The following is a 22,227-nucleotide window of genomic DNA, read 5'->3' as shown; positions in this document are numbered from 1 at the left end:
AGCAAATGTACTTCATTTTAAATTCACACGTCTGCCGATCAACATTTTACTCTGAATAAGGTAACAAGTCCCCTCTATAAAAGCCTGCCGGGAGAAAATAAAACCTTAAATTGTTCAAGCTGCTCGCACTCTTACATTTTGGAGATGCTCAGGCACTTCTGAATCATTAACAATCAAAAGCAAAGAGACATTACAATAGATATTGTTATATATATACACACACATTGCCACTGTGAGATTATGTTATTTTTTAAATAATTCCAAACATTCCATACATAAGATCATTATGGGTTAAACTAGGTAATGAACATGGTTGATCTTGTTTTTAAGAAATACGTGCATTGGAAAACATCTAAAAAGAAATAATATCAGTGTGTGTATAGTTATATTTGCTGCCCTGACTTGCAGCATAGCACTGTGCAAGACTGCTGCCGAAAATACCACTGAAATCGGCTCCCTCAGACTCCGACACCCACCAGCTCCTCGCAGGAGAAGCGCCAGTCCACTTAACCAGGCTGAGACACAGCAAGCGCTGGGAGGCTGCTTTCATTTCTCTCTCTCTGTGCTCCTACAGCTCGTCCTTGAAAAGCACAACACCTCAGAGCTGTTCCCCGTGGAAGAGCAGGGAGACACTGTTCTGAGCACCTGGAGCGCAGGCAGGATGTCCTGTTCGGCACCAGGCCGCTGCTCCAGGTCCTAACCCCAGTCCAACCACGGACAGCTTTTTGTCCCAGTTTAAGATGTGCTCTGCTAGAAATAACCACTCAACTTTAAAGTACATTTTATTTTTATAAAATGAGAATCACCAGTTCTTTTTTTATTATGACATACTCCCACAAACGGAAGTAGCCAATCATGTATTAATAAAAACCCTTGGAAAGTCCAAGGATGTCTGAAACATGTTGAAGAGATCTCAGAGGCAGGAAGAAAATGTGCCCTAGCAAAAGCAACAGTATGATTTTCAGCTTCATCACACTGAAAGGAACCTTCAGACTCCACAGTGAGACTCAGAAAATACTCAACTGGCGTCACTTCTAGCAACAGGTGAGGACAGAGAGACGTGATGAAATAAGCTGGTGGCAAACTCTTTCCTCTCGATCGCTGTCCAAACACCACTGCATCCTGCTGACTGGACACCCTGTGCTATGAAAGGTGCTGCAGACATTAAACAAAAGTCCGGACTGCTTGGTCATTACAGACCCTGTAAAGAGTAGCAGCACTAACCCCAACGACTGGGTTCATTCCACCTGCTGGCCTCCTTAACATACCCCCTTAATTCAATCGATGGAGCCCTTTTGCTACCTTCTCGACCTGGTCCGGTGCACCATGGGGCTGCTGGCGCGTCACGCACACGGGCAGTGTACATGTGCAGGAGGTCCGAGGCGCGAAGAGCTTTCCTGTTGCGTGTGGCAAAGCGAATAAGAAGAGCTGCTCTGGGCAGGAATGGCAAGGAGGGGACTGAGTAGCCAGTACAGCGCCCAGATAGGCCTGCACAGAGGACACGGAGTGCAAAACAATCAATATGACCCAACGAGTACCCTTCAAGCAATCGATAGCGCATTATACCAATGCTCGTTGAGAAAGTGCACGAGCTGTGCTCTGAAAACATCGAACAACTTTCTATTCGGATCAGAACACGATGTTCGCAACCTGCTTTCTGAGGTTATCGCAGCGAAACACTGGAGACCCGCAGTGCCATTACAAGAGGCCCCACAACCCCTCCCCCAGGGCAGTAGTGTCGCACATCACATAACATAGCGTGCAATATGTCCTGTAACCCATGACTGCAGAGCACATCCAGTTGCACACATACAAATTATTCTAAACTCCTGGTGCTGCTCCGAATTTGTAACCAAGCCAATAAGGCAGTGAACTCATCACAGGAAAACACATTCAAAGGGCCAGGCTCTTACTTTAGACCTTCAGAGAATCTAACAGAACTGGAGTTCCACAAACGCGCAGCACGATCGCTCAAGCAGGTGTCCACAGCCCTGGAGCCTAGAGATCCCCAGCTCCATCTCACAGGTGACCTTAAATCACCTGCTTCTTAAAGCTTAGGAACACTTCGACGTAGCTCAATGCTTAAACCAGTAAATTGTACTTTTAAGACAGATCCAGATTTTTATTCTAAATGATCTCTCAGTCAGTTCATTTAACAAATGACCCATTTACTTGATTAAATAGAAACTGTCCCATGTCTTTAGAAATCGCTGATTCGACGGTTAGCTCTAAATCCTGCTCCACAGGGGCTCTCTGGGAGCAAGACCCTGACCAAGACACCTCACCTCACCACACAGCACCCTGACCAAGACACCTCACCACACAGCACCCTCATCAAGACACCTCACCTCACCACACAGCACCCTGACCAAGACACCTCACCACACAGCACCCTCATCAACACACCTCACCACACAGCACCCTGACCAAGACACCTCACCACACAGCACCCTCATCAAGACACCTCACCTCACCACACAGCACCCTGACCAAGACACCTCACCTCACCACACAGCACCCTGACCAAGACACCTCACCGCACAGCACCCTGACCAAGACACCTCACTCCTCACCTCACACCTCATGTTTACTGTACTGTATATATCAAGGCCTTCTCTGCCTCTGTCCAGCCTAGATTACATAGTTGTGGACAGTATTTACAGTAGAAACAAACACCACCATTCAGAACTCAATGCTCCCAATTAATTAGGATAGTGTGTATTCCACCACAAAAGCTTAATCTAGAAGCATACCGTGTGTTTATCAAAATTCCTTACTGTACATAAACAAGCACAGAATATACACTGTTTGCCTGTTTTGTGTCACAACATGGCAGGAATATTTAATTAATGTCTTTGCAAAAATCTAAACAGACAAATGTCATGAGAGTAGGCAAGAAACGGATCAAATAATCTTTGCCCCAATACAATCAGACCAATGAGATGCAAATTAAAGATAACTAAAGGCTTCTGATGCGTACTGTAGGTCAGATAGAACAAACACGTACTGTACTGGTACCCGTCCTATCTGACCTGCAGTAGTTTAAGGGCAGGCAGATCACTGAAGGGCCACCTCTACCCTAGCCTCCCTAACTGAGATACAGCACAGAAAGCTCGGGAAAAATGCCCTCAATGCAGCATTTCGATGTCTCTTGGGGAAAAGGACACATTAAAAGATGAAAATGTTCGCAAATTAACGATTCAGTTTTTACACAATTCTGCACTTAAACGATTCAAGATACCGATCGGAGGAGGGAAAGTAACGCCAGAGGGGGGGGGGGGGGGGGGAGGATTATTGAGAAACTGTCCAAGCGCAGAAATATATCGGTTATAAAATACTGTATGTACTGTAGCACCAGCGACCCATCTGTCACGCCACAGCACCACAGACACACGCCGGACACGCAATTAAAAGCCGGATTACGAAAACAGAAAATCTCCCACTCCCGACTACACGATGCTATTTATATAAAGCGTTTGCAGCTTAAAACAGAGTCTGTCCTGTTGTAATGTCAGAGCGGTGCCCCCCACACAGAAGACCTCACTCGCCCCACCGGGCAGATGCACCTGGTACCGTATCGGAAGAGATGCCCCTGCCGACCCGGATACCCCGATCCTTACCGTTCTGAGCGCAACCCAGCCGCAGCAGAGAGACCCCCAGCACCACGGCCGCTAGCACCGGAGTACAGGGCATCATCTTCGGGCTCCGGTCGGGAAGCCAGGTGACAGTGGCAGCGAGGAGAGGTATCGAGGGTGAAAACAGAGGGTGATGGGGAGAAGGGGGGGGGGGAGAGAGAGGCTGTCAAGATGGACAGTCGGGCGCTCGGACCAGAATCACGACGGCGAGAGCCGATCCCTGCCGGTGTCTCCGGGAAGCGCGGAGGAGCCTTCCGTGCGAGCTGCCGGCAGGAGACTGCGGACAAGGCGGTTGCACGGGAGATGCCGATGCAGGGCAAGGAGCCTCCTTCACCGGATTGCAGAAGACAGATCCCGCGAGATCACCTCACTTCCTTGAAGTCTGCGAGAACACCAGCACCTTGTCTCTCGGAGCGGCACAGCGCAATGAGACTGGACCTGCCCTGCGGCGTTCCTGCACTGCACGTTACAGCGTTGTTAACTGGGAAAGAGCTGCTGCTCCTCACGTCTGGGCAGTAAATACACAGCCAGGCTTGCACCCGTATTGCACCGAAGCAAGTGCATTTCAATCAACCGGTAAATCCGTAAATGCAAAATGTACAGTTCAGTACAGATGAACCATGCCCGTGTCATATACTGTACATGTGCTATACTGTGCGAAGTCACATAGAGACCACATAGAGTGCACCAGAGAGTGGGACCGAACATAGTTGCACTATAAAACACACTTGTATTCAATTACATTTTTGTAAAAAATCGATACAAGACGAAACACTTACTGAAACATTGTTTCAACACGAATTCAAGTTAAAAATGTTTTATTGCAATATGGAAACTTGCTCACCTACAGAGTGTTGTTTTCGGCACACTATTTATTTTGTAATCATCAGTTGGCATGACAGACAGCAAGGAACGCTGGTTGTGTTTCTTTTGTGAATGGACTTCAATCAACGTCAATATTTTATTACCATAACAACCACTTACAACCACAATCACTGATTCAGTGGGTCCATACTATTAAAGACATACAATGCAAATATACAACATGTAGCCAATAATTAACATCAACCCTCCTACACAACACTCATTCACAAATCATCCTGTGGCTCCTAAACACCAACTGAGCATCTCCTCACATATAACCACAACCAATGTTGAAGAGTGTTATTTCAAAATAAAAATATACAAAACTTTACATCTGTTTAAGGAACACATCTGTTTACATTATTCACAGTTAATGTATTATAAAGCATCTTATAAAACCTTTAAATGCAGAGTCCGAATTTTTATGAATAGCTTCTCTAGTTTTGAAAATAAGTGTCTTTACTCAGGACACAGAAAAGTATGAGTGCTTTTGTTTCTTTTTGCCATTTTCCACGTGGAAGCTCACATTTCCTTTACCCATGGGAATAGCGCTCGGTGGGAGCACTGCCCTTTCTGGGTACAGGTTTCCTGGGAGTCTCTGGCAGAGACCAGGCACTCAGCTGGGCTCATGCCCCCTGGCTGCTCAGTCCTCACCATTGGGTGCACAACGTGGACCTGGACAGGCAGGAGTCCTTCCAGAGTCACCAGAGTCAGAACATCAGCGCTGTGCCACAGCCTGGTCAGGCAGTGTACATGAAACACACACAGCTCCCCCAGGACTTGGAGAAGCTGTACAGCGGCCAATCTAAGCCAATAATGAGCGTTTGAGGTCTTTAAGAGCCCAGCTGGACTGAAACTCTGTAGACACCTTTTAAACAACTGCAGCTCCAGAGGTGTATCTCCTCACTATTGTCGCTCTCTTTTAAAGCGATGTACAGTAGCTGTCCTGCCTGCTGTCACATAATAGCACCTCGCAGTCTGTGTTTCAGGTGAAACAGCTTTCCACCTTCCACTGGGGGATAGCTGGCGGTGACAATTTCCCATTAGTATTATTTAAATTACACTGTTAGTAGCAGTGTTAACAGTACTGCTACAGTCACGCATTAATGCTTTAAAAGTAAGTCCTACTCACATGCAAGGCAGCAGTACAGATACTGTACTGTACATATTATAGCGTTTCTGTTATCTGATAACTGATTGGTACAGGAGAGCTGTAGGTGGGTTAAATGCGTCAATGGATGATCTCGCACATCTGCTGCGCACATTATCACCCATTGCACAGGAATGGAGCAGAAAGAGTCAGCGGTGTATTATGTATTAATGCTGACGATTAACAATAAAAAAGTATGGGAAAATCAATGGCAGTTAAAAAACTGACGCGTATTCGGTTTAATCGTCATACACTTTAATTCGCACGTCTGTATTTTTTTTTTTATTCCGGGTCTGTTTTCTGCTCGGCCAGGCTCAGAGCCTTTTATCTCTATCCGCAGTTTTATTTCGTCTCTGCAGTAATTGGAGGTTTGAACCGCTTGGCAGAAGGCTCTTCCTGAAATCTCCACCGAACCGTTTCTGTAGGTGAGGGAAGTCAGGCGTGTCAGGGTGGCTCTGGTGACAGACCCGCACCCCAGCTCTTTGACAAGCTACAATTAAGTGCGACGAGTCACACGTGTAAGGGGGTTCCCTCACCTTAGCTGGGGGTAGGTTATGATTCAATTGAAGACGTTAGTGAAATACTTATTTACTGCATCCGGAAACAGATTACAATTGACAGCTGTCTCTGCAGTCTGCAGTGTTCCTCCACCTCGGTCCCGGGGGACTCCTCTCTCTTCTGTCTTTTGCTCCAGCTAATTAAACTCTTTATTTAAACTTCTTGCTGGATCAGGCCCTTTTAACTCTTTATAGATTCTAAAATGTTCTGGTGCTGAAATGCTACAGCGCGGAAATTCAACAGACATTCAAGCTCCATTTATTCTGTTACCTAAAGTGCTTATCAAATGTCTGGCGCCGTATTTCTGTCTTTAGGAATTTGAATAGGTGACCGACGAATGTTGTCCAGTTCCGGGTGTGAATGGCGCAGACACTCCTTATTATGAGCGTCTCAACCACCTCAACAACGAGAAGATTGGTTCGGTGTTTACACTAATCAATCATTAATCCAACCTCTTCTTCGTAGAAAAAAACAAACCTCAGTATTCAGCTGGAGATCATTTAGTCTCTTGAATAAAATCTCATTTTGAACCACAGTCAGAAGAGGCGGAGACCTCTGTCTTTTCTGATTGTGTTCTGGTTGTGTCTAGGACCGAGAGAGAGAAAACACTTGATCTACCCCACGCTCTGAAACAGGGGGTCCCCAGTCTTGGTCCTGGGGAGTCTATGTCCAGCTCGAGTTGTACAGTTGGTCACCCTAAATTAGCTGGTGTGGGTCTCTCCCGGAGCTGGCTTGGATAACCCTGCTTCCCAACCCGTGCCTGGTGGATTCTGTAAGACTTCATCGAGATGTGGCCGCACCAGTTTATATCCAAATCTGTGCACGTCCCTCCCGAAGTCAGCCAGGGGAAAATGAAATCTTTGGGATTTTATTTTAAAAGGATTCTATTGCAAAATATATATTATATCATATTGTCATTAAATAGGTTACCCACAAGTCCACGGATACCCCGGACACTCGCCAGTGGTAAAATGAATCACACACGTACAGTAGCAGGAGTCGGATTAGAAAACCTTGTTTTTAACGCTACAAGTGCGACCTCTTGCGGCCTAGCTTTGAATATATTCTTCTGGTTCCATAATGTCCCTTTAGTCTGAAACGCTAAACCTGGGTTTTAGACAAATTCGAACGTCTCGTGTCCTAGGACGCACATCATACACTATGTAGAGTTGAATGCTCAAATATATGTAGTATGTTAGATCAAGACGTCCTTGTATAAACATATTATTGTTCGTGGAAAAATGTGCTACTGGATTTTCATTTCCCCAAAACTGTCCTACATGATTCCTCTTATCCTGTTATAATGTATATATTTTTTTCAAACGGAAACCTTGTCCTATTCATTCCTGGAGAAAAACTATTTGTGGTTTGGGAAAGCGGAAAGTGTCTCTACTACTGATCCACTGCTTGTTAGGATAATAATAATAATGAATAATTCCTTACACTTATATAGCACTTTTTCTGGACACTCCACTCAAAGCACTTTACAGGCAATGGGGACTCCCCTCCACCAGTGTGCAGCCCCACCTGGATGATGTGACAGCACACTCCCCCCACACAAGCTCTCAGTGGGGAGGAGAGCAGAGTGGAGAAGCGTTCAGAGATGGGGAATATTAGGAGGCCATGATTGGTAAGGGCCAATGGGAAATTTGACCAGGACGGTAACACCCCTACTCTTTCCAGAAACACCCTGGGATTTTTAATGACCACAGCGAGTAAGGACCTCAGTTTTATGAAGGACGGCGCCTTTTTTACAGCCGTGTCCCCGTCAGTATACTGGGGTATTAGGACCCACACTGACTGCAGGGTCAGCTTTCACAGGAGGTCTCCCATCCAGGTACTGGCCAGGCTCACACCTGCTGAGCTCCAGTGGGTTGCCAGTTGTGAGTTGCAGGGTGATGTGGCTGCTGGCTTAAAAAAAAAACCTGGCCCGTACGGGGATCGAACCCGCGACCTTGGCGTTATTAGCACCACGCTCTAACCAACTGAGCTAACCGGCCAATCTAAACGTAGCCATTTCCCAGAAAGCTCCATAGCTTTCATCCCGGTAGGTCAATACATGAAAGTGCCCCAGGGCAGGCGGGCTTGTTTCTAGATCGGGACCAGCTAGAGAGTTCCTTAGTCACTGTTCAGCTCTCAACAGTGATCTTGCGTCTTAGGACCTGCGCTTACTCTCTCATTGATGCGCTGTATTATTTAAATATAACGAGCGGCGTTAGTGCTTAGTTTCTTAAACACTTCCCCGAGAACCCTAAACCTTCATCAAGGCATGTGTCCGTTATCGAGTAAATACTAACAGCCCGAGTCCCGGCTAGGGAGCCGAAAGGGTCGGAGCTGCCATCTGTGATAGTATGAGTTACGCCTGTAAGTCACCATCCACTCTAAACGCAGTTTGACACAACGTTACAGCATTTAAAATTAAATTATTACACTTTATAAGTCTTCTAAGGGATATTTTAGGGAACGGAGTCACATCTGAATGATCTCAAACGGGCTCTGTGTCGGTACAATTCGGGAAAAGGTTCAGACCAGCTCAGCACGACAGCACAGCGCCTCATTCGGTCCGGCCGTGCTGTGGACAGGCTCGTCCCTGGCTGCGCTGTCGGGGCTGGTCGCTAGAGGGCGAACACGCACTAGGTTTGGGAAAGGTGACCTGGTCACAAACCGATCGGAGACGATCGAAGTCTTATAGAAAATAAAAACTAGCGTATACCTTTACAATAATATTAGGCACATCTGTTAATCTGCAATGATCTTCAGACCCTATAGGCCCTTTTTGTGTAATAAAGCAGGAATTATGAAAATCAGTTACCGTAGAAAATGAAATGTACTTTCACATCTTACATTATTCTGGATCTGTTTGAACATTTCACATATGCGCGGTAGGCTGTGTCATTAACATTTCTTAAATGCAGATTCTGAAAGGCGGAAGAGGTATTAGAGAGGGCTGAGAGGCCAGCCTCTACCCAGCTGAATGTAAAGGCCTCCGCTACCGTTTTAGCGCCAACACCTTTAAAAATGTTTTTTGTTTTGCTGTTTGCAGCAGTTATTTCCTGCAAGCGAGCGCACTGCACCCGAGACCCGAGAGCCAGCAGCCTGTGCCGCACCTTGGCTTTCAGCTGTTTCTGCTGTTTCTGCTTCCACGCCGCACGACTTCACAATTAGAACATGAAAAAATAAACCCGAGATATAAAAAGACTTCCAAACACCACATTTTGAAGGTCGTGCTAGATTAAAACCCGTGTGTGGCGCTGCAGGAAGGCTAGAGAGACACTTAGAGAGACGTGCAGAGCTAGACCAGCGTGCGGGCCAGTGGCGCAATGGATAACGCGTCTGACTACGGATCAGAAGATTCTAGGTTCGACTCCTGGCTGGCTCGTCTCTTTTTGGGGAAAATCCACTTAAAGGGCTGATGGCGGAGTCGGGGGTCGTCGGCGGAAATGAGCGAACCGATTCCGACAGCAGTACTGAAAAAGAAGCAGTGCGCCCTTTTTTTAAAATCAATTGCACTCCACGCCGCCTCCATGACCGCCATCCAGAGGGGATAAAAAGGCGAGCCGGCACTGCCCCCGTCAGGGGGAATACTGTAGAAGTCGATTCAGACCCGTTTCACTCGTCGTCTGCTGGTGGGGTCGCTTAGCTTTCGGTTTCTCGCCGGCTTGGCAGAAAGGGTACCCCTCGCCAGCTGACGAACAAGGCCGGGGACAGCTAACAGTACTATGCGCTTGAAAGTCCTCTGAATTCTGGTTTAACCCTTCCCTTCCCTTAAAGTGTTTTCGAAGGAACTTTTTTTTAAAACACGGGTAAAACCCGAAAGGACACCACACAGGGTATTGATGAACAGCCTTTCTTAAAATGATAGCATATCTGTTCAATTTTTATGTTTTGTACCGGTCCCTTAAAAAAAACAATAATTCCATATCAGAATGACACAACGTTGCACAGGTTTCCCTGATAATACAATTCACCCGTAGCCTACAAGAGGCCAATGGTCTTCTCTCGCTGGTATCTCCTAGATCAGCACTCAGCAAGCTATTTTAAACTTTTAATTAGCTAGATAAGTAAATTGAAAAAAACACTTATCCGACACAAGTGCTCTTGTATAAAACTCCTTGCTCAGGTGCTTTAATTCTTTAGCTGAGTTGTTATTAATATCAAGAATACTGCAATATCCACCAAACATTACTAATGTCCTACAAGTGGCTAGATAAAATATTCATCTTGCATATTATCCGGTACAGATCTTTGTATGTACAGTACTGTAGCATTACTCAGTTTGAAGTAGAATCCATCCACAGATATATTTTACCTACACCTTGTGTTCAAGTCTCACCTAAATCTATTCTTTCTAAACTGTAAAAAAAACAATAATCAAACTACACCATATTCTAAAAATGTTTAATAAAGAACACAAACATTGAAAAAAAATGTACAAAATGTAAACATTATGCTACAGTATATTTACATGATCCATGTAACTATAAAAAAGGCATGCAAAACAAAAAATGGAACAGAAATAACAGAAAAGCCCACATGTAAAATAAACCAGATGCAGTCTGCTGCAGATGAGGTGGACTCTATGCAATAGCAATTGCTTCTAAAATCATGTTTTTTCAAATGAAATGTGCTAAATCTCACACCAGTCCACACGCACCACTGCAGAGCTCTCTCATGGCGTCTGCGGATCGATGTGAAATGGAAAACGTCCCCAGAACGCCTGCGTCTTAACAATCACGTGTCTCTGTCCCAGTAGTGACATTCCAAAATACAGCGGAAAAGTGCATGGAAATAAAATGACAACAGAAAAACAGGGACAAAAGGCGTTTACAGGTGAAAGCGTGTGCGCACACGGGAATGGCAGCGTGGGACCGCGCGAGACGACAGCAGCGATCAGGACTTCCTGTGTCCCGGTGCAGACAGGAAGCAGCAGGTGCTGATCCCGCCTTCAGAGCGGGTTTCTCCGCACGTCAATGATGCTGGCGCTGGTCAGCAGCGGCCCGGTGCTCAGGCTGGACCTGCGGAGCTCCCTCCGGGGTCTGGCCAGGGCCGAGGGGGCCGGGGGCAGGGGGCCCCCCCAGGGCCCTGGGGCCAGGCCGGGCAGGCGCTGGCGCAGCTCCTCCAGGCCCGGCTGGTCTTCGCTGGGAAGGGACGAGCGGCGCCACGTGGGGGGCAGGGGCGCACGCACCAGCTCCCGGACCTCCTCCCTGGGCCTGGGCCCTCTGTCCGGCGGCTCCCCGCTGTCCTCCGCTCTGCCCCCGGCCGTCCCTGCAGGACCGCAAGCCGAGAACACACCTCCTCACAGTCTGGCGCTCGACACGAGCCCCTGCCCAAGCTCACGCCCTGACAGCTGCTCTTTTTAACGCGTCACTTCTAGAGAGAGCTGTGCGCTTCCTCAGTCTCCTCTTCAGTTTCATGCCATGTCAGCTCTCACTCTTTGCCGTTATACAGGCTAATTCAAAACGAAAACGCAAAGCTCCAGGGTCTAGCTCTTTGGCCACAAACCTGCGTAAAGTTTTTTTTATGCTTTAGGTTAGGAGTAAGTAAGGAGATGGGTTTGTTGCACAGCAAGCAGATATATGACTTATTGCTGTGACCAAAATTTTATTAAAATACTAAGAGCTCAGTGTTTGGAGGTATTCGAGTTGAGTTAAAATGAATTTGTAGAAATATTTAAAAAGACAATCCTTAATTAGTCCAGAATTATATATAAGACAATGATCAGTCTAAGTAATGAAGACTGCCTGGTTGCCGTTACTGATTGAAGGCAACTTGTCTACAGAGCCCAGAGAATAAGATGTTCTGCTTTAACAATCAGGAAACAGTCAAGAGAAACCAGGAGACTCAGAGGATCACTACACGGGCTCAAGACGGTCACACCTCTGCCTGATCCATCAGTGTAGCAGTTGTCAAACTGCAGGAGCTGCAGAGAACTGCCAGGAATAAATAAACTGCATATCAGCAGAATGACTGCTGTGAAATTATCTGCATGCTTAGAGGCTGACATCTTAAGACATTTGACAACTTCGAGAAATTAAGAACTTAGATGGCCAGAGAATATCAGATATGGTGGTGTCAGAGAGAGTAGTGGAGTGTTACAGTGCAGTCATGGCAGAGCATCACCAGGGAAGAAACCCAGCGTCTGGTGATGTCTGTGGGTCGCAGACTTCAAGCAGTCACTGATTGCAAAGAATCTGCAACCAAGTACTAAACATGACAATTTTATTTAAGATTATGTTAATGTGTCCAATTACTTTTGGTCCCCTAAAATAGGAGGACTATGTATAAAAAGCGCTGTGATTCCTATATGGTTCACCCAATATAGCCGTAAATGCCCTTGAATTAAAGCTGAAATTCTGCACTTTACCTTCATAGTAATTGTTTAATTTTAAATCCAATGTGCTGGAGTACAGAGCCAAAGCAACAAAAATTGTGTCACTGTCCAATTGCACTGTATATTCATTAACGAACACAGTTTGGGCCCTGACAGACGTGCCTTTGTGTTGTTCAAGCAAACTGGTGAGGTAATGGAAGCGAGATGATGTGAGGAGGAAAGTCCTTTAACACAAGAACACCTGTGGACTAGACCAGTGCTCAGCTTTAACACAGACCATAGCCCCTGCTGCTCCCCAGCCACGGCGAGTGGTCTCAGGAAGACATCTCTGAGTTACATGCAGAGCTGATATCTCAAAAGACAATTTGGTAGATTTGTACTATCTTAAAAACATTTCAGGATGTGAACAATGAAAAGCAAAATTACAGACACATTACTGAAACAGCTGTCTTGTAAAAAGCTCTAGTTATCTGGATCCCTGTCACTTCCTCTCTGGACTGCCCCGTGGAAAGCTGGAAAGAGCGCAAAGCAAGGCTGATATGATGTGCTTAGAAAACATGGACAACAGAGCAGAAAAAAGGCAGAACAGAAAACACTGAAACGGAAAGAGGCTACAGAAACAGGATAGGGATCAGTGCAGTTAAGAATGGCTTCCAGCTACCCTGGACAAAACACCTCCCACTCAATGGTTTGTTACCTTTGGCCTGGTCTGCAGGCTGACCGGTTTGCCCCCACAGCTCCCTCAGTTTATTGCTCAGCTCCTGGTTGGCCAGCTTGCAGTGGCTGAGCTCCTTGCCAAGGTTGTGTATCCAGCCCTCGTACTGGCGCTGCCTCCCCGCCAGCCCTTCATCCATTTGCTCTGTCAAGACATGCAGGAGCAGCAGGTTAACCTCTGCAGCCCGGCCACTACGATCAGCAGCACACAAGGCAGAGATTTAACTGGAAAGGCTTGTGAACAATTATAAAAAAGAAAACTGCTATGAAGGACTACTAATGCTACACAGACCTAAATCATGAACCATTTAATGTACAAACAAAGGCCTTTATGGGTACGAAGCATTCGGCTCAGATACTACATTGTGAACAGAACATACATGGACAGTATCCATCCGTCTTCTGTAAGAAGGAGGCTGTTTGCTTTTCCGCCCTGGCACTGCTCTGTGAGCAGCTGCACCTTCCTCCGGAATGTGGGTGCATGTGTGAATAAGCACGTCTGTGTGTCTCTCTCCTCAACTGCTACACCCACATCTCTCCCAGACAAGTGGCAGCAGCCACAGTGGGGCTCACCTCCTCCTTGGCATGCATGACTAGAGCAGCAGTGTGTTTCTGAGGGACACGAGGGGCTGGAGCATGTGACAAGAGACCGCTTGCTGATCCCGAGGGCCAGACCTGTCAGGGCTTCCTTTCTCTCTCTGTGCTTCCCTGGGCCACTCATCCATCTTAAAATAATAAGTAAGACTACAAAAGGACAGAGAGGCTACTCATCCCATCTAGCCTGTTTGGTAGTTAACTGATCCAAGGATCCCATCCAGCTGTTTCCTGAAAGAAGCCAGGCTATCGGCTTCCTCCACACCCCCACAACTCTTTGTTTAAAGAAGTGCCTCCTGTTCTTGGTTTTAAATTTACTTCCACATATTTTTCACTGGTGCCCTCTGGTTCATGCTTCACTGCTCATTTTGACATCCACTGGGGTTCTTCAGAAAAGAAAAATACCACGTGCAAACTGAATTTAAAATTTCTTTATCCACAGATTGTGAAAATTTTGACTGACCCACATGGTAATTTCAGGAGGGAAAATAAGAAATAAAACAAGAAATTGGATGACAAATTAGTCTGAATGATTAGTCTGAAACTCCAGTAAAATCAGAAATGAATGAGCAGTAATCTCGTCTGGTTGACAGCCAGAAGGACTGCAGAAAGTAAAAGAAATCCACTTGGTGCATGTTTAGCGGCGAGGTTTGCCATTTAAAGGAGGGACTTGACTAAAACTAAAGCACTGACTGCCTCCCCCACCTCTGCACTGCTGCAGCAGCAGCTGGATGTTCCTCTCGTGCTCCTTCTGCTGCTGGGTCAGCCTGCGGTCAGTGTCCAGCCGCTGCCTCTCCAGCGCTGCCTCCAGCCACTGGACCAGCTGCTGCTGCTCCTCAGTGCGCATCTCCAGCTCTGCCAGGGCCAGCTGCAGCCGGCGCTCCTCCTCGCGCAGACACACCACCTGGACACACAGCAGCGCAGGGTCAGAGACAGCAGAGACCTCACACAGACACACTGCCTGGAGCACAGAGCAGCGCAGGGTCAGAGACAGCAGAGAACTCACACAGACACACTGCCTGGAGCACAGAGCAGCGCAGGGTCAGAGACAGCAGAGAACTCACACAGACACACTGCCTGGAGCACAGAGCAGCGCAGGGTCAGAGACAGCAGAGAACTCACACAGACACACTGCCTGGAGCACAGAGCAGCGCAGGGTCAGAGACAGCAGAGAACTCACACAGACACACTGCCTGGAGCACAGAGCAGCGCAGGGTCAGAGACAGCAGAGAACTCACACAGACACACTGCCTGGAGCACAGAGCAGCGCAGGGTCAGAGACAGCAGAGAACTCACACAGACACACTGCCTGGAGCACAGAGCAGCGCAGGGTCAGAGACAGCAGAGAACTCACACAGACACACTGCCTGGAGCACAGAGCAGCGCAGGGTCAGAGACAACAGAGAACTCAGACACACCACATGGAGCACACAGAGCAGCGCAGGGTCAGAGACAGCAGAGAACTCACACAGACACACTGCCTGGAGCACAGAGCAGCGCAGGGTCAGAGACAGCAGAGAACTCACACAGACACACTGCCTGGAGCACAGAGCAGCGCAGGGTCAGACAGCAGAGAACTCACACAGACACAGCCTGGAGCACACAGCAGCACAGGGTCAGAGACAGCAGAGAACTCACACAGACACACCACCTGGACTCACAGCAGCGCAGGGTCAGAGACAGCAGAGAACTCACACAGACACAGCCTGGAGCACACAGCAGCACAGGGTCAGAGACAGCAGAGAACTCAGACACACCACATGGAGCACACAGCAGCACAGGGTCAGAGACAGCAGAGAACTCACACAGACACAGCCTGGAGCACACAGCAGCACAGGGTCAGAGACAGCAGAGAACTCACACAGACACAGCCTGGAGCACAGAGCAGCACAGGGTCAGAGACAGCAGAGAACTCAGACACACCACATGGAGCACACAGCAGCACAGGGTCAGAGACAGCAGAGAACTCACACAGACACAGCCTGGAGCACACAGCAGCACAGGGTCAGACAGCAGAGAACCTACACAGTCACACTGCCTGAAGCACAGAGCAGAGAAAGCAGAGAACTCACACAGACACACCGCCTGGGGCACACAGCAGCGCAGGGCAGAGACATCAGAGAACTCACACAGGCAAAATGCCTGGAGTACACGGCAGCACAGACCAGCGACAGCAGAGAACTCACACATGCACACAGCAGCACAGTGCAGCGACAGCAGAGTACTGAGGTGTTTTCCTGAAGGTCTTGAAGGAGTGATGGGTTACCCTGTGCTTTTTATTAAACAGCACAAATAATCCAAACTGTCACAATTAATCAAGTAGAAATGTTGTTTGTTTTGCAAAAAAGTTTAAATTTTTTTCAAAAAAGAAGTGTCAGACTTAACCTAAAATAAAATTGCTTTGAATACAGCCCACAGTGTTTGATTTTTCCGACTTGCTAGAGTTTGCATAAGTTTTCTTAGTGTGCCACATCTCTCAGTCTCGCAGGCCTCCTCTCAGCTCCTGTATTTCTAACAAGGATACACAATGGTTTTCTACTGAGGCTCCCTGACACCTTGATTTCCATACTTCCTTTGTCCTAATTAATATTATTTCTGCATTTGGCTGACACCTTTAACCAAGGTAACTGAGAATAAGGAACACAATGCAAATACTACAATGCTATTACTTGGCAAGCTTAGAGGCTATGAAGTTTAATGTTAAGATCAGTGCTCTAACAAAATAGAAAATGCAGCATAATCCTAATGCATAAGACTAGTGAAACAGAAATGTAATGGAATATGATTAATTTACTTATTTTTATGTAATTCATTGAAAACAAAAAAAAGGACACCCAAGAAGGTACCCACTTGCCCAAACCAAAAGCTCATTGGAAAATATGTCTTGCACGTGGAGATGGACTTTAATCATCTGCTGTAATTAAATGATGAGAAGATACTAACACCTGAAAGAATGACCTGTAAGTTTCAGACTCTCATTCCCAGCTTCCTAGTGCCACACACAGCTGGTGCACCCTGAGCAGGGAAAACGCGACCGCTCGGCGTGAGGACCTCACCTTGTCGAAGTACTTGCAGAGGAGGGCTCGTGTCTCGGAGGCGGACAGGTAGCTGAGCTTGGCCATCAGGTTCATCTCCCACTGGGACAGCATGCTGGCGGAGGCCCGGAGCTGCCTCTGCCGCTGGGTGATGGCCTCGTTCTTGTACTCGATGGCAGCATCCAAAGCCTCGATGGCCTCGTCCAGCTGGAACAGAGTCCGCTCCTCCTGTGGGGGGGCAGAGCAGGGGAGCAAGACCAGGGACAGCTGATGAGTCAGAGCTCTCACCTGTCCTGGGATTTCAGTATGGTCACTTGCACCAAATCACAGGTCTAGACACTCTGAAGAACTTTGCCAAGAGCATATCGGTTTGCTTTTATAAAACACAGACATAACGTCTCTGTTTCACCTCAATAAAGAACATGGTTAGCACTAAAGTGAAAATCACTGGCTGGCTAGCAAAGTCCATTTGAGCACAAATGGTGCTTTTCCTTCTGGGCTAATAAAATGTATATCTGGCTGATTCTTGGTATGCTCACCATGTTCTCTGCTGGGGAAAAAATCAACAAAGAAAGATTCCTGAAAATGGATCTATAAAAAACATCAATCAGCTGATGAATAAAACCAAACGGTTACACTGTAAAATCAGTGAAAACAACCTTCTGTGTAACTAAACCGTTTCCGGGTAAGACCTCTATTATTCAGCGCAGACAGGCGTGTTCAGTTAAACCCAAACCACTTCCAGCCATCCCTGAGGATTCTCCCCCCACGACAGCAGTGCGCCTTCCTGTCTGCTGTCTGTTCGAAGGAGTCAATGCCCTGAAGATTCGGTGGCAATGAGATGACCACAGAATGCATTCAGCCTTATCTAATAAGTGAAACAGCTGCGTTGGTAAAAAGAAACATAGAAATCAATCTTATTACACTTCCTTCAAGCACGAGCACAAGCAGTCAATGCCTGCTCTTATCCCCCTGCCAGCCGCTTGCCGATAGAGGTTTCTGTGGGTCAGGGACGAAGCGGCTACCTCGGGGGAGAGAAGGCTGCCCTGGCGCAGTTTGTCGTCCAGCTCTGTTCGCTGCTTCAGGAGCTGGTCCTTCTCCAGGCGCAGGTTGGATATCTCCTGGCGGATCTGCTGGGAGTCCTGGGCACTGCTGCTGCGGAGCTGGCCGTTCCTCTCGGAGAGCTCCCGCTCCAGGGACTCGATGCGGCTGGACAGGAGGACGAGGTCTTTACTCAGGGCCTGCAGAAGTGGGCACACATGAGACACACGAATGCCACCCAGGAGGCACCAGTACTGCTCTCAAGAGCTACAAGAGGCATGCAGGGAAGGCAAGACAGGTCACCTCCTTTTTTTTTATGTTAAAAATCAAACTGATTCAATTTCCAAAATGACTAATTCGCAAGAGTTACATTTCAGTTTGAACATTATCACTTTCTCCCCTTTGAGAAATACTGTGCATCAGGTCACTAATTTGAAGTGTTTTAAAGTGTTAACTTTCGTTAACAGTGGGTATGACTCAGGGACTACATCCAAACACACAAAACAGTGGTGTCTGCCAGCCTGACAGCCATGTTTGGAGATGTTCACCTTTTTTACCTTGATAGGCTATGCAGGCACTACCATGCTCTATTAAACTCAATAACAATGGGTAAGATCTACTTGGTATCCCCAATTAGTAATCTTGTTTGCAAGTGAGTTTCTGTTAAATTGCTACTACAGTAAGTGTCATTTCCATTTCAGGCCTGAGAAATAAGTGAGTAGTAAAGAGCAGGTATGAGAAGTTTAATTGCTTAACTGTCACAGTTTGAGAGCAGAGCACCATTAGATGTCCTCTGGTTAATTACAAATTCATTTGTACTCTGTCCAGTTTTCTCAGGACAAGATATAAATAACAGCGCCGGCACATTTTCACAAGCTATCCTTCAGAATGTTTTTCCTCATAATTTATTTCTTGTGGTAGGCAGCTGGTGTAGCACTGGGACTATTTGAAAAACCAGTGCAGACGTGTAAATTCTACTTCATTGATTTTTCAGCCTTCAGTTTTAAAAACTGCAGTTCTAAATCTTTTGGAAATTCCCTACCTGCCAAAGTCTGGATGGTTTGCAGAGTAATAAGCTGCAGGACTGATACAAGCTGTGCTTGGGAGGTTGGCAAGTATGACATGCTTGGCAGCAGATATTTTTGTACATCAGGGTGATCACAGGAGGACCACAGCAGCTCAGTATCCACCTGTGTTCTCCTGTAATGGGGTTTGCTTGCAACTTAATGCCATGCAGAGGGGCGATCCATGACCTCAGCATAGCAAAGCACACTCTAAAAATGACATCTACACACTCTTTTACAGATGTGCTCACCTAATGTTCTCTCTTGGAATGGAAATGAAATGGACTAAAATCTGTACTGAAAGAGGACTGGTCAATGCTGCAAGCAAACAGTGTCAAAATTCAGGCATATTAATGAAAAATGACATTTAATTTAAAAGAAACACTGACTTTTCTGTGTTTTTAATACCTTTAACAACAACTGGCAGCAATACTGGCAACACTGTGTGAAGGGCTTTGAGCGTTAATAGCCCAAATCTTTAATTACAGTGTATACAGACTGTGTCTGATAATGATGATTTGTTCAGACTTGTTGGCTAACTCTAAAACAGTCAGTAGTCGACATTAATTTACTTTTGCATACAGTGTACACACAGTGTGTGACAGGCATGTTACACTGTAGCCCTAATTTCGAGTGGTCCTACCAGGAAAAGGAGAGCACATGGATGTGAATGTGTTTAAATGGCTTTGTTATTTCTTTCCTGCATCACAGTTTAGACTGTCATAGAATATGTTACAGAGAAGACTATGATCTATCAAATAAAACTAATAATTCTCCATTTTCAAACTACTTTACAAGTAATGGGGACTCCTCACCACCACCAGTGTACAGGAAGATGCGACGGCAGCCAGAGTGCACCAGTACACTTCCCACACACACCAGTGATCAGTGGGGAGGAGAGCAGAGTGATGAAGCCAGTTCAGAGATGAGGATTATAAAGAGGCCAGGATTATAAGGAGGCCTACTCTTTTCGAGAAATGTCCTGGGATTTTTAATGACCACAGAGAGTCAAGACCTCAGTTGTACATGTCAACCAAAGGACGGCGCATTTTTTACAGTATAGCGTCCCCGTCACTATACTGGGGCATTAGGATCCACAGCGCCCCCTGCTGGCCCCACTAACACATCTTCCAGCAGCAACCTCAGCTTTCCCAGGAGTCTCCCATCCAGTGGGCTGCCAGCTGTGATTTGCACGGTGATATGGCTGCTGGCTTTTATAAATGTTATAAGTTTTATACACCTTGCTCGCTGTAAGCACCTCTGATCAGATGCTGTTTCCTCACAAGTGAGCTGGTTTCCCTCACGCGTGACCAACACCCGCAGCCCCCGCCCCCGCAGGCAGCGGGCGAGGCCCTACCTGGCTGGAGCGCAGCCTCTTGCTCTCCAGGCCGCTGCGCTCCTGCAGCAGGGCCTCCTTCTTGGCCAGGATCTGCTCTCTCTTGGTCAGCTCGCCCTCCAGCTCCTCCAACCCCCGGCGCTGCCCCAGCACGTGCTCCATCTCCTCGTCCAGCCAGCGCTTCTGCTCCTCTATCTTCTGCTCGAGAGGCACACACACACACACAGGGCGGGCTGGATGGCTTTGCACAGTCTGCTCTTTAAACAATATCTGCCGCGTACACTACAAGGAATACCTCAGCGTTTGCCCTTCGAGAAGTCAGCTTTTAAAATGAAGTAAAATCAATTAACATCTGAGTTCAAAACACAAACAAAATTGTATCGACCTCTCTCTTTCCTCCGAGACGTGGTCTTTACTGATAGCTATGTTTTGTCCCAGTCTCAGATCTTGCCAGAACGTGTTTTTCTGCCAGACAAGGACGCCAGGCTGGAAACGAGGACAGCAGGCGCCAGGTGAGGCAGGAGTGTGCAATTCCTGCTGGCCTGGGCAGCGCTGATCTCGACAGGGCTGTGCTTCAGCTAGTGACCCACCCCCGATCCCCTCCACATTCAGTGTGCCCGCTGATGGAAAGTGTCTACTTTCAACATCTTCACTTCAAAAAGAAACTTCATATTAACATTGTAGACAATTTAAAGATTTCAGGTTAACGTAAAGCATTGGCAAAACAATGCCATATGAAAGATATTTTTACTTATCTTAACCTTTAATGTTGGTTGAAAAACAAAACAAGCTGAAAATGGACAGCAAATAATATGTCTCTGCCTGTATTTCTGACTTAATGCACCAGACTATTACTCTGTTGCATTGCTATCAGTTGGCTCTGATAGAATGTGATCAAACTGTTTTCTCCAACAAATGTCAGCATACTGCGATATCCTACAACAGTGTATAGGTACGTCTGTTGGGCTATATGACATCTAGTTATATAGGTTGTGCCTGAGCAGCTTGTTCCCAGCTGGGATTTGACTGCAGGCACCAACCGGTGATGAATTTCACCAAAGGTACCAATGTATTTGGCAATTCAATGAAGGGCAAAGAAGTTTTCTGTCTTAGTGAAGGGCTAGGGCCGAAATAAACTCCTGTGCTGCTTTAAGTTAAGCATGTGGCTTTTAGTTTAAATGGCCTAAAACTGCTGAAGTCATTATTGAAGGGTGGGATGTGAATCTGGAGTCATCAAGCAGTGGCACTTGGAAATCCAAAGCATTTTCATGCATTGCATTTGTCCCAAATGTTAATTTTTCAATAAAATAAATGATCAGGACATCGGGTGTGTGTCAATGCCGAGAGGCTGTAACTGTAGTGAGAAATTCAATCCCCTTCAAGGCAGACATGTCTATGTGCTGCTGCCTCATAGATTTTTTTAAATAACATCTGGATGGCAGCACTGTTCACTTATCCAACAAATCAACTAGATTACAGTTCGCCAATGTGGCATCCATTCAAGAGTAGTGCAGCATCAGGGGTAAGTACAGATTAAGTTCAGAATAACAGAATGTAGTATTTGCACCTGTTTGTAAGGAAGCCTTCGCTGCCCTTCATGCTTCTCTTAAAAGTTTTAAACTCAGACCTGCTGCTCCTCCAACGAGATGACAGAACCATTGCTCCCGCTGCGCCTCTTCCTCTGGAAGGCCGCGATCTCCTCCGTCTTGATCCTCAGGATCTTCTGCTGCTGCTCGTTCTTTATCTCCAGCTCCTGGACAGAAAAAATTCAGCCAGAGCTAAGCTTCGCCGCAAACAGAAACACGCTCCTTGCTTTCAACTCACATTACCTGCTGTAGCTGAGAAAGCACAGGTGGTCGACCCTCAGCCCAAATGAACATGTGCATGCACCGCATTCAAAAGACA

The 22,227-nt window shown here is 46.8% G+C and overlaps 2 protein-coding genes and 2 non-coding genes across 15 annotated transcripts in view; 1 reads left to right on the top strand and 3 right to left on the bottom strand.

The window, feature by feature from the left end:
• nptna (neuroplastin a) overlaps positions 1-4,203 on the bottom strand; it is a 61,170-nt gene extending 56,967 nt beyond the window's left edge. The window contains exon 1 of one of the 2 annotated variants that reach the window (XM_006629010.3): positions 3,621-4,203. In XM_006629010.3, coding sequence (XP_006629073.1) covers positions 3,621-3,696 — 76 coding nt within the window. In that variant the 5' untranslated portion in view covers positions 3,697-4,203. The remainder of the gene's footprint in view (positions 1-3,620) is intronic. The other variant, XM_015343635.2, reaches the window with a different exon arrangement.
• A 3,930-nt stretch (positions 4,204-8,133) lies between these two features.
• On the bottom strand, positions 8,134-8,207 carry trnai-aau (transfer RNA isoleucine (anticodon AAU)). The gene has a single exon. It is a non-coding gene; the product is annotated as a tRNA-Ile (tRNA).
• A 1,306-nt stretch (positions 8,208-9,513) lies between these two features.
• trnar-acg (transfer RNA arginine (anticodon ACG)) lies at positions 9,514-9,586 on the top strand. The gene has a single exon. It is a non-coding gene; the product is annotated as a tRNA-Arg (tRNA).
• Positions 9,587-10,591: 1,005 nt separating this feature from the next.
• Positions 10,592-22,227, bottom strand: part of kif7 (kinesin family member 7) — a 28,713-nt gene continuing 17,077 nt past the window's right edge. For 6 of the 11 annotated variants that reach the window (XM_069190673.1, XM_069190676.1, XM_069190674.1 and 3 more), the window contains 8 exons: positions 21,950-22,075; positions 20,344-20,520; positions 17,907-18,122; positions 16,903-17,109; positions 14,552-14,750; positions 13,826-13,996; positions 13,236-13,397; positions 10,592-11,472 (listed from right to left, as the gene is read on the bottom strand). In XM_069190673.1, coding sequence (XP_069046774.1) covers positions 11,153-11,472; positions 13,236-13,397; positions 13,826-13,996; positions 14,552-14,750; positions 16,903-17,109; positions 17,907-18,122; positions 20,344-20,520; positions 21,950-22,075 — 1,578 coding nt within the window. In that variant the 3' untranslated portion in view covers positions 10,592-11,152. The other 5 variants (XM_069190679.1, XM_069190678.1, XM_069190677.1 and 2 more) reach the window with 5 other exon arrangements.

The sequence above is a fragment of the Lepisosteus oculatus genome, chromosome 5 (assembly GCF_040954835.1).
Source record: "Lepisosteus oculatus isolate fLepOcu1 chromosome 5, fLepOcu1.hap2, whole genome shotgun sequence".
Lineage (NCBI taxonomy): Eukaryota > Metazoa > Chordata > Actinopteri > Semionotiformes > Lepisosteidae > Lepisosteus > Lepisosteus oculatus.
This window is presented reverse-complemented; position numbering and strand designations above follow the sequence as displayed.